General features: G+C 43.3%; 1 protein-coding gene across 2 annotated transcripts in view; it reads right to left on the reverse strand.

Moving 5' to 3' along the window:
• ABCG1 (ATP binding cassette subfamily G member 1) overlaps positions 1-16,870 on the reverse strand; it is a 93,621-nt gene extending 76,751 nt beyond the window's left edge. Inside the window, exons 1-2 of one of the 2 annotated variants that reach the window (XM_074969533.1) lie at positions 16,814-16,870; positions 12,942-13,182 (exon numbers count right to left, since the gene is read on the reverse strand). In XM_074969533.1, coding sequence (XP_074825634.1) covers positions 12,942-13,182; positions 16,814-16,855 — 283 coding nt within the window. In that variant the 5' untranslated portion in view covers positions 16,856-16,870. Of the gene's footprint in view, positions 1-12,941; positions 13,183-16,570 lie in introns of both variants that reach the window. The other variant, XM_074969541.1, reaches the window with a different exon arrangement.
• Between the last annotated feature and the right edge of the window lie 520 nt (positions 16,871-17,390).

The following is a 17,390-nucleotide window of genomic DNA, read 5'->3' on the forward strand; positions in this document are numbered from 1 at the left end:
GTGCTGGTGATTTGATTTATTTATTTTTAATGAAAGTTGGAGCAAACCCAAGTCAGCCATTAGGGAGTAAGAGAAGAGGGTTTAAAAAAAAAAAAAAGTCCCATTGTTCACAATTCTTGCAACCTGTTTTCGAACAGCTCCCCTATCAAACCTGCTGGAAATTGAAGGTTAAAATCTGGCTGATATTCAGAATGGTATTTGGAATCTTTGGTCCAGTATTTACATGTTAATATCAACTTACTCCAAATTTGCCCATCCAAAGAATTACACAAGGTCCAGGACCAAAACCCATCTCTTTCCCATCCCCAAATGAATGAAACCTTCATGGAGAGCTGCACTCCCCAGTTCTTTTACTTGTGTCTTGAGGATCAAAAGGTTCTCTGATAGCAGCCTATGACATTCATTTGTCTGGGAGTAAGAGGACTACAAACCCCATGGATCAAGTAGGGTAAGTTTCAACCTTAACTGATATAAGCAGGCTTTTAGAGAAAGCTGGGCCCCAATTTTCATTTTCATGAATATTCAATAAAAAAATGTTAATTCAAGCATTTTGACCCAACTGCAATGGCAAACCCAATTTGCCAGTGCAAATTTTCTAATTAAGTATTTACCCTCTAACCCCTCTTTCTTTTGATTCTACATTCATTTGCTGATTAAGCACATTACATTCACAGTACTTTATTGTTTAATGTCTCAGTCACTCGGAGAAGTGTTTGGCTCGCTGCTTGTAAAATGAAGTAAAAATGCCTGAGTTGTATCCATACCATCTCGTTCACTTAAACGATTCCAGAGGGATGGCACAGGTTTAACTCAGAGCAGAATTTGGCCCAATATCCTTGGTTACAATAGTAAAACCTTTAGATAACTTTTTTGTTTTCAAATTTTATGTTCATTTTAACTAACCATATAATTTCTGATTTTGAAACTCCTATCTCCTCTCTCTGACCCTAAGATCTATGCCAGGAGTTCTCAGACTTTTGTACTGGTGACCCCTTTCACACCGCAAGCCTCTGAGTGCGACCCCCCTTATACATTAAAAACACTTTTTAATATATTTAACACCATTATAAATGCTGGAGGCAAAGCGGGGTTTGGGGTGGAGGGTGACAGCTCGCAGCCCCCCATGTAATAACCTTGCGACCCCCTGAGGGATCCCGACCCCCAGTTTGAGAACCCCTGATCCATGCTTTGAAGGTCAGGATAAGATTGAACACAGGCCTAATTTCCTAGGGTCCTGACCATTAACTGTTCCATCTTTTCCTTTAAGTTAGCAGATGTACTCAGGAATAATTACAAGTGTTGTTTATAATTAAACATGTAAAGCAGCAAGAAGTAGCATTCTTACACAAAGGATGTAGGCTGTGGAAAGTAAATGAGAGACAGATGGTAAATTATCCTGCAAACCCTAGGCCTCTGCCATTTATTAGTATTTATTTATTTATTTTGAATGATCAACAAACGAGGTTAAATTACATAATGGTTGGAATGAATTAACACATTGTTTTCCTTTAAGGATTTAGACTACTTTGCCATCACCATCCTCTCTCGTGATAAATATATATTATAAATTGTCAGGTCCTTCTCCTGGTAACACTGATTTTTGCTGAAAGCCTAAAACAACTCCAAGTGAAAATGAAAGACTGGGAGCAAAAAGTAACTCCTTCTAGCAAGCTTAACCAAGATGCTTTCCACAATGGGACTCAACAGAACACAACAAAATTTGAGACTTTTAAACACTACAGGCCTACGACGACAACATTTGCAAGTAAGTATTATGATTTTATCCACACACTGCTAATATTTAGAAAGCATTAACTTGCTAGTATTTGCTAATACTTCTTTGATACTTTATCATGTGAGAAAAGCTTCCTTCTCGAAAGAAAAACAATCAAAAATTCACAAGTTTGAGCCCAGATTCAATCAAAACATATGTCTGAGCTAGAACAGCTAATTCACTAGGGAACCAATTTCCTATTAATACATTATCAGTGGGACATCATGGTAGGCCTCCTGATAATTAATAAGTTCCAAGGGAAAATAAATGAATAATAAATCTCCACAGCATTCCCTTCTACTACTGAAATAAGAGTCTCTGTCAAAGGTCTCCTCTCTTCTTATGTCTGAGCTGCTGGTACCTCTCTCTGTGTGGTGTTTCAAGTGTCTTCTTGCTTGGGGTGGGGAAGGGTGAATTGTAGAGCTGGTTGAAAAACATGTTTCATGAAAGATTTTGAAAATTTCATAAATCATTTTTGTTCTGCAAGTTGTAAAAAGGAATGACTTTTCATTTATTTGATGATTGGTGAAAAATGTTGATACTCTTTTGGGCAGGGGATTCCCTTTTCCTCACCATTTCCCCCCCTCCTCCTTTCTCTCCTTTTTCTAGTTTGCAACTGAAGGGAGAGAAAGGAACGGAAGAAAAGCCAAAAAACCAAAATTCTCATTTCTCCAAAAAACAATTTTTGAAAAAAATCAATTTTTTATAAATGTTGGGGGGGGGGGGGGTTGTTTGAAGTCATTTTTTATGAAAAATTTAAACCTGTTCGAGTGAGCTGATTCTGTTTTCTTTGAAACCGTTTAATATCTTGATATCTATCTATATACACATACACATACACACACACACCATGGAGCTGGAGTGTGCCTTTCACCCTGAGTAGGGGCTGATACATAGATACTCCCGGGTGCTCATCCTGTTTGAGGGGTGTAGACATCCTTGCAGCATCTGCTTACACCCATGTATTCTTATAAGGTCTAGATAGCCCACGCATTAGTAAAAAAAAACCCTGGCACTCCCCTTATGCCCATGCATAAACACACAGTCCAATTCACAATCTAGCCCTTATTGTTAGTTTTATTGTAATTGTCATAGTTCTTTTATTAGATGAAAAGACTAAGTTCATATCAGATGCTCTGCATTTAAGTCTTTGTTTATACATAAATGCACGTGTTGCAGCTCAGATATGAGGTAGTATAAAAAAGCAAATTCTGCCCATTTTTATACCCCAGTGAGATTACATTGATGTAACTGCAGGCAAAATAATCCCATATGCCTGTGCTAGAGCACAGAACAATTGATTGTTCCCAACATCCACAGTCCTGGGCAGGTCTCTGCCATGTGGTATGCTGGCTTGAGCCCTGAAGTTATTTCCATCCAAATACTGTGTGAGATTATCTGTCACTTTATTTCTCCATATAAAGCAAGAATGTACTAGCTACAGAAACCTCATATGAAGCACTATGTTGGTGGGGGGTTTTTTGGCTAATAAATTCAAGTTTTGCTTCAAGGACATTAGCTTCTGGGTTTAGCCACTAGCTTTTTATTTGTAGTGCTCTCTTTTTAAACTTAAATTAATACACTCCCTTAGGCTAAAATATTGTGTCGATTTTGCTAGGATTCTCCTTTGAAGTTCTGGTTTAGATGATGCTGAAAATGTTCATTTTCTAAGTAAGATCAAAGATTGTTGTTTTTTTTTTTAAACGGAGGGGGGAATGTGTGTTGCAGTTTTACAGGCACAATTCCTAATTATAACTCATAAGGCCAGAATCTGATGTATGCAAGTAATGTCTTGTTCCATAAGTAGTCTTACTGAAATCAGTCAGCTTACCTGCTGAGTAAAATACTCGTCCAGGTGAGGAAGTGTGGCAGAATTCATTCCTTAGCGAATAAGGGCTGAACCCTGCACCCTTCCCTATTCAAGCAAACTGCCCTGAAAATGAACATTTTGCCTCAGTAAAAACTGGGTAGATCCTATGTTTTCTGGAAGGTACATTTCAAAACAGCATGTAAATAGAATGGCAGAATACACAGCATGAGCAAGCCCTGCGAGTAATTACCCAGGATTCTGGGGCGGGGGGGCTGGTACAGCCCATGCTACTGCGGCTTTACTACTACAGTACCTGAGCTAGCTAGATTAAAAGTTACTTGGGTACGTCTACACGAGCTGCAATCAGACCCTGTGATTACAGTACAGACATACCCTAAAGGTACGTCTACACTGCAAGTGAAGGTGTGATTGCAGCACGGGTAGGCATACCCATATTAGCTTTAATCTAGTTAGTACAGGTAACAATAATAATGTAGATGTGGTGGGACAGGCTTTAGTTCAGGTTAACAACCAGAGTATGTACTTAGGGTCCCTGGAGGGCTTGTACTCTGATTATTGGAGCATACGAATGTCTGTGCCACCATGTCCATATTGCTATTGCCATCCATTCTAGCTAGATTAAAGCCAACACAAATATGCCTACCTGTACCACAATCACCCCTTCAGTTCCTGTGAAGACATACCCATAAAATGGAAACAGCAGAGATTCTGGCCGGCATAATGAAAGACTACTTTAAGTATTTCAAAAATTCTGTCAAGGAACTAATTTTTCTTGTTATTCATCTGGGACAGTTCATGCCTGGCCATGAATTTTACAAAAACTATAAAATTTGTTATTTTAAAATACTGACTAGACATCATTTTAAGAGTGAACTGAATAGTCTTAGTTTTAATATGCATTATTTTAAAAGAAAGAAAAAAGGCTTGAAAAATACAGACCAAATCCTACTAACCTTCCTCACACCAATAGACTCAATGACTAAACTCCATTAGGCCAGATTCTGCCAACCTTACTCCACAAGTAACCCCACTGAAAGTGAGTAATCCTATTAATTTCAGTGGGACTACTTGTGGAATAAGGTAATACTCAACATGAGTAACAGTGGCAGAATCTGGCCCATTAAATTGAGTGGGATCTGTCCCAGAATCTGCTATTTTATAAAATGCATGCAAGAGAATGGATAGGGAATTGTTATTTTTTTTTGAGGGCCACCTCATGAAATGCCATAATTTATTACAATAGTTGTGATTTCTCCGTACTTTTTACCATCTTTATACAGTTTGAATGCTAACAAGAGTGTGTACCTCCTACTGGGTTACAATAAAATTAAATTCAGGAATCATCAAGAAAAATATACAATTTTGGTATTGTCAGGCACGGGTAAAATTAAGCTGATTTAAAAAAAAAGGAAAAGGACCCTTAAAATATCTAGCTCTGGAGCTTGTTCTCTAGTACTGCAGTTAATTTCTACCAGTTAGACTTGTTTGCTCTAACATATGGATACTAAATTACTTACATTTTGCTATCTGAGATGCAAATATATGATCTCAGAGCAAGCAGATTCTAAAGTGGGCGAAAACAATACAATCTAGAGAAAAGGAAAAAACTATCCCCAGCAAGGGTTTTGGTCCTTACTGTTCTACATCTTTTCCTCTCATCTTAGCAACAGTACATATAGCAGCCAATCAGACGACACTTCCTCTAGCTCTAACGTCAGATTCGGAGGTTACTATAGTGCACTGACCGACAGTAACCGTGAGAGAGGAAAAAGACAGTTCATGCGGCACCTCTACCGCAGTGCACCTGCTATGAGGAGGACAGGCTTTTTCTAACTCCTCTAGGAAGGATTAGCCAGTAATTTAGGGCAAGTCCTATTTTTGATCATTTGGATCTCAGAATGTCACCAAGAGTGAAATCTTTCCGGGACATTACACAAAACACACAGAAAAATGTATGTTTTGTTCAATTCAATATGTCTGAATGAATTTGTAACAGCACCTAAGAAAGAATTAGAGAAACCTAGTCCTTTGAAATCTATTTTGGCATTTTGACAGTGACTTAAGTCACCTGTGTTTTCCATCTTCTTATTTAAAGAACAACATTTACACGATGTGTATCTTTTAGCTGAAATGTAGGTATCTAAAAGTCTCGAATCACATTATTTCAGACTGTGATAATATTTATTAAAAATTAAAATAGCTTAACAGCTTAACAAAAATTCTACCTGTCCCCAGACACCATGAGCCAAATTTGATTAAATTGGCCACTTGTCTAAAAGCTTCTCCCATGCAGGGAGAGGATCTTGTTTTGCTTGATAACTTTAAGGTCAAACACATTACAGTCTTGTAAATTTCTCTTGGACCAACTGTTTTCACAGGGATTGCTGAAAAATGAAAAAAAAAACCCAGAAATTAATGATCACGTATTTTACAGAGCATGGGTGTCTGTATTGCTATTAACCAAGTCAATACAAATAGAGTTCTTAGAAAAATTACATTTTGACTGGCTAGAACCCATTTCTTAATAGGTTACTAAAGAGCAAATTTTACCAGCCCCTGCATTCTAACTTGGTGCAAATGAGTCATTACAACACTGAAAACAGTGAAGGAGAAAAATAAATTTCCAACTAAAATGTTGCCTAATTAATTGTGAATATGGACAAGTATTAGAAAAAGTAAAACTTGAGTTATTTCAGATTTCTGAGAAGCAAATGATCACTCTCTCCTTTGAGGATATCCTGGACTTATGTTGGAATGATATTTCCATCGGATATTAAATTAAGTCAAAAGTGTCTTGAAGTGTAGATAGGTGTCCATTTTTAGTGCATACATAAAACCAAATAAAGTAAAGATGCATGTGTTTGTCAAGGGTGAGAGGGCAAAATAGCATTTTCATCCCTGTGATGTGGTGTGCATACCTCACACTAGCCAAGAAAGTATGGGCTTAAACCTATGGGCAGCGGAAGTCCCGCCCCTCACACTGTGCAGGGCATGCTCCAACTGCTGCCTCAGTATAAAAGGGAGCAGCCTAGCTCATTCTAGGCTGACTACCGAGGAAGAATACTTGGTAGAGGCTCCTGCCTAGGAGCTGCTTCAGCACTTGACAGCAGGAACCAGAGATCCCAAGGACTGGAACAGATACCTGGTGCCTATAACTGGCCAACTGGAGTCAGAATCCCAGGGAGCTACCTACACTGAGAGGCTCGGAGACCCTGACAACGTTATGGACCCTGGCTTCAGGAGACAAGGTAGTAAGTGGCCCAGGGAGACAGTGTGAGTGGTCTCTCCCACCTGAGGAAGATCAGAGTGTTGCAGTAGAATCCCTGCTGATTGGGTGGTGACCACACTTGCCACTGACAGGGCCCTGGGCCAGGCCATCACCCCTGCTGGATGGCAGCCCTTTATTCTATTAGGCCATACAGCCCTGATCCCCAGGGCAGCCATATTGACTCTGGCCAGCAGGCAACACAGCCATGATCCCCAGGGCAGCCATATTGACTCAGGCCATTAGGCCGTATAACCCAGAACCCCAAGGGAAGCCATATTGACTCTGGCTATTAAGCAACACAGCCCTGACCCCTAGGGCAGCCATACTGACTCCAGCCACTGGGTCGTGCTGTTCTCAGTCTACGGATAGGTGGGTAGACTGTAACTGCGGTAGTTTCACAACCCCGACCTGTCCTCAAAGCAGACAGGGTGTGCATGCTCCACGACAATCCCCTTTACTGCATGGGGCTAGCCATAATCTGATCATAGATACATGTATTTTATTAAAGTAAACTAATCTTCTCTTTATGGTGCTTTTAATGAGAGGAGCATGACAACAGAAGAGTTAACATCTGTTTGAAACCCTGATTTATGGAGGTATAAAAATTTAATTTCAAATAGCACTAGACTGAAACTTAGTAGAAGGTCTATTTGCCCTAATATCAATCTTCATTCTTTCATTGGTTAACCTGGGTTTTTCTTTTTTAAATCTAGATTGAGGTATCAGAGTTCGGGGTGGAAATTTATTTCATCCCTTATTTTTGTTCAAATTCTAGTCAAAATAAGCAGTTGCATGTTAAAAAAAAAATGAAAATTTTGCCTGCAGATAGTCCTCAAACTTTGTGGATTAGGCTTTTGTTATATTGAGAAAATATATTTGACATGGCAGAGGAATTTTTCCTTAAAAGGTGAGTTGGCTCATTGTTCTTAAAAGTGAGGGACAACCAGCATGGGCCTGAACAAATCATAGTGCGTGCACTGTGCACGTTTCCCTCCTCCAATTCTGCCAACTCACCTCCATTCCAAAATATGTCAACACCTTTACACCAGTCCTGGACCTCAGCTAAGCAGACCGAGTCCCACTTAACTGCATAATAGTTTTGTGATGTGCCCAAGCAGCGGCCAGATTCAAACCATGGAACTCATTTTCACTGGTGGAGAACAGTAATCAGGATTTTATCCTTGCAGCCTCCAGAGCTGAACTAACTCACTTCACAATTTATATCCTTCAAAACTGAACCGCTATTTCACTCTGAAAATCAGAGACTTTTCTCTATAAACCTTACGGGCAGTTTGCAGTTAGTTTCACGGTTTGTTTTTTTAATTAGTCATTTGTACTTCCTGGGCCTGATTTTTTTGCTGCAGGTGAGTTACTTTGCACTATTCTTGTGTAAAAGCAGACTTAAACCCAACATATCTTGCCAGCAAAAGATCTCTCCAGCATGAGGAATCCCAACCAGCATAGCCAGCTACGTGTGGAGTTCACTGTTGCCTTTTTGCCGAGCCGTAGATTATGGGGCTTTGCAGTGCATTAGTTTCTCAATGGAGGAGAAATTGGTAACACAGACTCAGGGTATTTTCTCACATAAATTATTTTTAAAATGTACGCAAACTCTGTTTATTTTATTGCACAGAGTTAATTCTATTTTGCAGAAACACCAGCAAAGAAACCACAGACCTCATATGAAGAAGCAGCTTTTTGGTCAGCATCTTCACTTGAGAGCAGTTAGGCTGTTCAGTTTTTGATCTTCTATTCCCTACTGTTTTTAGCTTGTCCAACGTAATAACTGTTTTAGTTAAGCCAATGCTCTGAGCCTGCCCCTGGTGGAGAGAGGTGGGAATTGGAGGAAGGGGTGTGGCTTGAAGGCCTCTGTGCTCTGGTGATCCCAAGCAAGTCTAATGGACCTTGAGACCCATTGGCATCTGGCATAATTTAGAGCAGTTCTGAGGCTGCTCTAAGATACGTCAGGGAAAAAGCAAGTGCAAGCCCAACATCAGGACTGGGGACTAGCAAATGGCCCCTTGTAGCTGCCCTGTACAGAGGTGCACAGAGAAACTAACCCTCTCTTCACACACCAGCATGACGACATTACTGTCATGCACTGCTCTTCCCTACTGCCAGCAACAGATGCATACTAGTAACAGCAGCTGCAGAACTGAAACTGAATTGCCAGGAAGCAAGCAAGCGCTCAATAAGGGAAGAAGCAGAGGCAAAAGCCTGAGCATGTTTGGTAACGATGCTGTTGGTTTACCCAAAAGGTGCTCTTAAATCTCAGAAGGTGAACAGAAAAACATTTAAAAATTTGAGGCATTTTTAAAAGTAAACATCAGGGTTCAATTAGAAAAATGATTTTTTTTAAAACTGAAAAGAATTCAAGTAGACAGCATCCTTTTAATCTCCATGAAATGCCCTGCCCTGAAATAGTCATTGCTATTAAAAGCTAAATGCAAGGGGTGGTTGGAACATTTTCTACCACAATAGAACCTCTGAGTTACAAACACCAGAGTTACGAACTGACCAGTCAACCACACCCCTCATTTGAAACTGGAAGTACCCAATCAGGCAGCAGAGACAAAAATGTACAGTGTTAAACGTAAACTACTAAAAAATAAAGGGAAAGCAGCATTTTTCTTCTGCATAGTAAACTTTCAGAGCTGTATTAAGTCAATGTTCAGTTGTAAACTTCTGAAAGAACCACCATAATGTTTTGTTCCGAGTTAGGAACATTTCAGAGTTACGAACAACCTCCATTCCCAAGGTGTTCGTAACTCTGAGGTTCTACGGTAAATGAAATTTAATTGAAATATGCCATTTTGTCAAATCCAAAATGTTTCACAGGGAAGTATCAGTTTTGTCGAAATTTTTATCCAGGAGGGTTTTTTGGGTGCTCTGTTCATTTCTGACCAGAGAGAGAAAGAGAAACTGAGTCAAAAAGCTCAGGTTTTGGATCTGAAGAGGGACATTTCAACTCAATTCCATTTTGTGAAAACCTTTGAAAAGGTCTTGTTCCTCACTGGAATGAAAACAAAACAAAATTTAAAACCTCAAAACTTGTTGGAATTGTTGTCTCCCATGTAGCTCTACTAAATACATTAAATAGCTTTCAAAAATTCCTCCCCACTCACCACAGAAGGTAAGAGGAAGTAATGATTTTTTTTTTTTGGGGGGGGGGGGGGGGAAGATGAGATACATTAGGACCCTGGTCCTGCAAACACCTATGCCTGTGAGTAACTGTATTCATGTGAACAGTGGGGCAGGGGCTACTCACAGGCATAGGTGTTTGCAGGATCAGAGCTTACGTGATGATGTTCCTTCACCCCAGACATTTCTAGATTATGAAAACTTGGTACATTAGCCAGGTTGGCATGATGGTGCCTGGGAATTCTGTTTATCTGACAACACATTTTATAAAACAATTTTAAGACGAAAGTTTAAACCAATGGATACACACTCACAGACAGGTAGACTTAAATTGAGAACAAGAAGTGTCATATAAAATTTCATTTACCTTTGTCTCTGGTATGGCTCAACAGCACATTTTATTATTTTTGATGAATAGATAATACCTTACCAAAGCACACAACAATACCAATTTACTCTACAGGAAACAATTCCTTGTGGAAATGTAATGACTGCATTTAAGTATGTGAAGCTCTCCTTAAAGAGTTCAATATTTTCTCTTGGGTGTATTTCCTTCCAGAAGTGTCTGCTACTGGGAATATTATACATCCTACTTGCCCCTTCAAAGAGACCACTAATCTGAAGAAAAGGTAACTTCACTAGAAAATGCAGTGCACCTCATTCTCCTCTGCCTTGCATCTTGTGTAGCCCTTTGCAAAGTGGGTGGAAAATGTTACTATTCTGATTGGGCAGCATTTTATACCCATATTTCGTAAGTGCAAAAGACCAACAATGGGCAAGGCAAAGGAGAGTCGGGCCCATTATGACAGTTTCTGAGTCCACAAAATGGAGATGAGAATATTTACCTACCTCATGGATGCAGTGTAATGACTAATTACCAAATGTATACATTGCTTTAAATATGTAAAGCATTATATATATATTAGAACTAAGGGTGAAATCCTGGCCCCACTGAAGTTAATGGGAGTTTTGTCATTGACTTCATCGGGACCAGGATTTTACCCTCTGTTTCACTCATCACCTCTGATGTGTTCTGAACAACTAACCCACAATCTGTTTGTTGACCACAATTTGTTAGGCAGAAATGGAAATACATCTGTCTTTTAGCTCATGTTGTTAGACTGGGACTTAAGGTCTTGAAGTGGGGGGAAGAATAATGGAGGCATAGCAGATAAAATAAACCGCTGCTGTAGCTGCAGTGGATATAAATACGTTCTGGGATACTTCAGAGCCATATTTAACAACTACTTAGGTGGGAGATTGTAGTAGTAGTTCCTCATTTCAATGAGATATACGGTCTGGCCAATAGGATTACAAACATGGGCCCAGATCTAGCAAAAGTAGCCATGTGGGCAGGCCCTTATATCCACTTGGTTTCCCAAGGACTTCAGTAGCATTCACTATTTGACTTCAGCGGCACTCCATGTTGGCAAATTCCTTTGTAGGATCAGGGCCCACCAGCTGCACATGGGGTAGGACCATTTGTTCACAATTTACCTCGCAGTACTTCAGCCAAAAGCCTGAGGTGCTGAGAACACCATTTAAGTCAATAGAAGGTGCTCAGCATCTCTCAGGATCTGGCCCTATCAAGAACTACCAACCACATGGGTTCTCTCTTTATACATTGTTAGGATGTAAAAAGAATTGATAAAACAGACAAGAGACATGGATGAGCTGACATTTCTACATATTATGGGCTAGATTTTCAAACAATACATTTTAAGAGACACATTCTGCCCTCAACTTCGTGTGCCTACTATACCGCTGAAAAACTCACTCCTCGGAAAGCGTTCAAAACCTAACCATTTGCCAGTGAACATGCCTTCTCTTTTGTCCTATACATAGGATAGAAACATATGAAATTGTAGACTAGGCAAATTTGGCAACCCTGTAATACTGTAATTACTTGGACCATGAGATCTAAATTGAATTTGAAACTCTGTCCGAGAATAAATTCTTTGTTATCTGAACAATAAATGCCAAGGGATCATACAGGATTAATAGTTTAGCTAGAATGAATTTTAATCATAGTCTTTATTTCTACTGTTTCAGCCAAACTCCCTCGGCGACTAGAACTGGTTTGTTAGGCCCCGATTGTGCCATTTAGGCACTGGCTGGAGCTGAGAGCGGTTCTGAACTGTACCACCCCATGAGAAACTCTGGGAGGTACTGTGCTTCAGAAGGTACAGCCCCACCCCCAGCTCTTCAGTACACAAGGGTGGCATCTATGCTGCAGTCAGGGCCAGATTTACACTTGATGCACGCCCTCTGCCTACAGCGGACTTTAGTGTTTTCTGTAAAAAATGACACTTTTTAACCACTTATCTTTTAGGAACCCCTAGAACGCCAGCACCCCTAGGCACGTGCCTAACTGGAAATCCACCCTGGCTGCAGTGCCTCATTGAATGGCATAGCTCACACTTCCCAGGACATCTGCCTAGCACCTGAAGGTAGGGAAGGTCCTCTCAGCACACTCTGAGGTGATCTTCACCCCCAAAGTTACCAGCAAGGAGCACTGCCTCGAAAGCAGGGATTGCTACTGTGCTTGTCCCTTGAGCAGGATAAAGAATGATGGTGGTGAGGAATGCTCCTTGTGTGCATCCTACCTCCTGCTGTCCCATAGCAAAGCCAGAAAAAATAGCCACTTTAGACTTTGTTAAACACATCACTTCATATTTAAGAAAGTGAGCTATTTGCATACTTCTACAGATTTATTTTGAACCAGAGAAAACATCAAGAGTCATTGCAATAAGTGGCTGTGAGAATGCCCCAGAAAAACAAAACACGGAATGTCTTTTGATGAACCACACTCATTGACTTTGCTTCCCTGTAAACCACACACTACCTCCATTTACCACCACAGGCCACATGAGAATGTAAAGACCATTTCTCTTGATATTTCTGCTAAAAACATTAGTTTTCCTCACCCTTCTTCCTCCACCATGGTCCTTCTTGGATAGAATATGACAGTTCCTTAAACTCAATGTTCACAGCTGGTCTCCGGGGTAGGTAGGAGAAACGATGGGCTTCTGTTAAAGTGCTGTCCACCTTTTTTAAGTGTCCATTCAACAACCGCACATCTTGGTTATCTGTGCCACTTGAGACCACCTCATCCACTGAAACACACACTGACTTTGGCTCAGCCATAGCAGAAGAACTGTTGACATTCTAGAAAATATGAATAGGAAACAAGAAAACTTTTCAGAAACTCTTCACTGGCAACAAATTTCATCAAACTTCGTCTGTTCCAATAATCCAAAAAAAAAAAAAAAAAAAAAAAGATGAAAGGGAACAATTCAGTGGTTTGAGTCCTGTGGCCTGTATCTAGGCAAGTGCATAAAGGAGTAGGAGGCAGCAGTGAAAAGGAGCTGTTTCCCAAAATCTAGCAAGCATGTATGCTGCCATCCAAAGCACACACAAGACTTCCACTAGCACCGGTCACTTTTTTTTTCTTCTTGAAGACTGCACATTGAATGTAGTAAACACATGATCCATAATTCTGGAGGTAAAAGTCAGCTCAGATTACCAAATTTCCTCGGGAGGGGGCGGGAAAAGGTGTTTTATGCATGCTCATAACTAAACTAGTCAGAAATCCAGCAATGCCTACAAAATTTCTTCAACCGTTTGACAGTAATGACATGTAATATGAACACGATAATGTGAAAGAGGATCCAACAGAACCATAGGCACTGAAAAAATAGTGGCTGGCAGCCCAGCAGATCAGCGCCTCCCTCTCCCCACCCAGCACCTTCCGCTCACCATTGGCCCCATTGATCAACAACTACCCCTACCCACCAGTGCCTCCCGCCTGCCGCGATCAGCTGTATGGCCGCATGCAGAAATCACTGGGGGGGGGGGGGAAGGAGTGGGGGCAGGAAGAGGTGGGAGGAGGGGGTGGAACAGGCAGGGCAGGGGTGAGAGCTTGGGGGAAGGGATGGAGTGGAGGCAGAGCACAGGCATGAAGGGGGGGGCAAGAGTCAAGCACCCCCTGGGGAACAAAGGAAGTCAGGGCCTATGAACAGAACTAAATTTGTTATCCTCAGTGACCTGTGATGAAAGGTTTAAAAAACTGGGCAAAAAACTTGAGAAAAGAATACTGAAGGGGAACCTAATAAGTCTTCAAATATGTTAAGGGCTGTTTTAAAGAGGATGGTGATCAATTGTTCTCCATATCCATTGAAGCCAGGACAAGAAGTAATGGCCGTAACCAGCAGCAAGGGAGAAACTTTCTAAAGACAAGGGTAGTCAAGTTTTGGAACAGGTTTCCAAAGGAGGTTGTAAAAACTTCCCGTGAGGAGATTTCCACAAACAGGTTGGACAGAGATGGTCTAGGAGGTTTGCTTGATCCTGCCTCCGAGCAGGGGGGATGGATTTGATGACTTCTCAAGGTCACTTCCAGCCCTAGATTTCTATAATTCTATCTGGCAGGGACTACTTGCTGTGAGCAAGGGCCACTCTTTGAGTAAGGATTTGCAGAATTGTAACCTAGAGTAAAGTAAGGTGGCAGAACCATTTGCCCTGTCCAAGAGACCGTGATCCTTATCTTGTTAATGCCAGTGGGCACAGGTTCAAGTCCTACATTTATATTTGTTTTCTTTAAGAAAAGGATTGTTACTAATCAATACAAATATATTTGCATATCAGTTGATAAAAGCAAACAAGCTATTTTTATAATGATACTTATTTACAACTGTGTGTGTCAAACGAGTGGTTTTCAAACTGTGGGTAGCGAACCAGTCCTGGGTCTCAGGATGTAAGGCACTGGGTCGTGGCAGCTTTGGTCAGCACTGCCGACCGGGCCGTTAAAAGTCCAGGCAGCACCGCTGACCGGCTAAGGCAGGCTAGTCCCTACTTGTTCTGACACCGCACTGTTCCCCAGAAGCAGCCAGCAGCAGGTCCGGCTGCTAGGCGGGTGGGCCCCAGGGCTCCGCGCACTGCCCCCACCCCAAGCAACGGCTCCGCACTGGGGCGGGGGCAGCACTTGCAGGCGAGAGCCACGCGGAACTTCTTGCACGCCTCCATTTAGGAGCCAGACCTGCTGCTGGCCGCTTCCGGGGCTCAGCACAGTCCGTGGTGCCAGGACAGGCAGGAAGCCTGCCTCTGCACCCTGGCTGCATCGCTGACAGGAGCCACCAGAAGTAAGCCCATGCCCCAAATCCCCTGCCTCAAGCCCCCCTCCTCAAACCCAGAGCCCCTTCCTGCACCCCAAACCTCTCAGCCCCGGCCCAGCCACAGAGCCTGCACCCCCAGCCCAGAGCCCTGACTCCCTCCCACACTCCAACCCCCTTCCCCAGCTCTGAGCCCCCCCAAACCCAGAACCCCCTCCTGCACCCCAAACCCCCATCCACAGCCCCACCCCAGAGCCTGCTCCCCCCCACACACACTCCAACCCTCTGCCCCAGCCCTGAGCCCCTCCACACCCCAAACCCCTCATCCCCAGCTCTGTTGGGTCACGGGCATCAACAATTGTCTTCAACTGGGTCACCAGAAAAAAAAGTTTGAAAACCACTGTTTTAAAACTGATGTATGTTTCAATTAATGTGTTTTTGTGTAACAGACAAAGACTCTGCCTGCACCTTCAACCAGATTCCTATGGTTTTATTTTCTAATTTCTCTGTTGAAGTTTTTAATTGCTTCTGTTTCACAGCAGGCAAAACAATAAACACATTCCCATTCAATGCAGTAAAACTGACCTACATGTCTTGCACTGTGAAATGACTATCTTCTACCAACCAACTTCTCTCCAAATATCTCTCTTTTGTTGAATTCAACCAGACGTACACAAAACCCATTAGATAATAAGCTAGCGAGCTTCTATGTTCCTCAGAAAATTTGTTTTGAAGTCATAGGATGCAGTTGTGCAGGACAGAGCATGCTCAGAAAACTGTCTACAAGCCCCCCCTTTTTATGAGCTCAAGGCAAGAGGTAACTATCGGTCAAACCTTGCTGTGTGTCCCTGACTTCAAATCCATGATGCTATAAATGAAAAATCACTGCCTCCTGCCTAGTTCTAGCCAGCCTATACTCTGTGAAATGGCACTAACTATGCCACAAGAATAACCCCCAAAACTTGAGATAAATTCTTTACATGAATTATTTACACAATCAAAGACCAAGGTTAACCAGCCACTCCAGTTGCTTAGAAAGCACAGGCAATTAAATTACCAAGCTATGGCATCCGTTTACGTCTGCATAAAAATCAGGTGTCCTCCTCTAGATCCCCTCTCTCACGGCACCCAGACAAAACGGTTATAAAGCTACTAACCCACCGCAGCCAGGCTCACAGACAAGGAAGGCATCACAGCAACGCTTACTACACACTGGAAGCCATCGACCCGGGTTTTTTGTGGCCTGGGACACTTTTGGAGACTTCCCATGGCCATCCTCACCCCCTCCCCAAGGCACGCAACGTTGCCCCCCGCCTTAAGAACACCTGCTGGAAGGCACCGCTGGAACTCACCGCCTGGGGATTATCCTGCCTCACCGCGCCGCTTAGGCGGGGGACGCTGCCCTCTCCCTCCTGGGCTGTCCAGGAGCAATCGGGCGGCGTGTGTACCTGGGGGAGGTTTCCTCTCTCTCAGCGTGTGCGTTTTGAAAGACGGGCCGGCTGGAGGGACGAGTAGCGGGGCCCGAGGTGGGAAGCTCACCCCGCAGCGCCGACCCTGCCGGTGTGAGGACAGGCTCTGCGGGGCTCGGGCGAGCCTGAGGAGCTCTGCTCAGCCCGTCGCCCCGCCAGCCCCTCGCGCACCAAAGCAGCGCCGCGCCGCGCCGCCCGGCCCCGGGGGAGGCTTCTCCTTACCAGAGCGGTGCCCGCCGAGAGCGCTGCCATCAGCCAGGCCATGGGCCCGGAGTCGGGCGGGGCGCGCGCGGAGGGGGGGGGGGGCAGGTAGGCTCCAGCCGCAGCCGCGGGAGAAGGTAGCGCGGCGCGAACCGCGAGGCTCGTAGGAGTGTCGCCGCCTGAGCCCCGCCCCGGCAACTAGTCCCGCCGGATTGGCTGAGCAGGGGAAGGGGGCGGGGCTGGCCTCTTGCAGGGAAACGTGCTCTTGTTTTCCTGCCTCTGGCCGGGCGGGGCGCTGCTCCACCCCGCCCCCCAGCCTGGTCCCTGGCTGCTCTGACTCCCGCCATGCCCGCGTGCAGGGCAGGGAGTGGGGGGCAGCGCCATGTGAGGGGTGCCCCCCAGCAGCATTGCCCCTTCTAGGTGCAGCACTAGCGGGATGCACAGAGGAAGCTTTCCACTTCCCTCTGCTCCTTGAGCCTGGACTTGGTGGCCAGTGTCTGGGCAGCAAAGAAAACGAAGTTCCTTGCCTCCTGGGTTCTCATTGCTGCTATGGGCAAAGTGTATTAGTAACAAGACAGCTTAGCAAGTGGAGAGCTTT

Source organism: Natator depressus, chromosome 1, assembly GCF_965152275.1.
Source record: "Natator depressus isolate rNatDep1 chromosome 1, rNatDep2.hap1, whole genome shotgun sequence".
Classification (NCBI taxonomy): Eukaryota; Metazoa; Chordata; order Testudines; family Cheloniidae; genus Natator; species Natator depressus.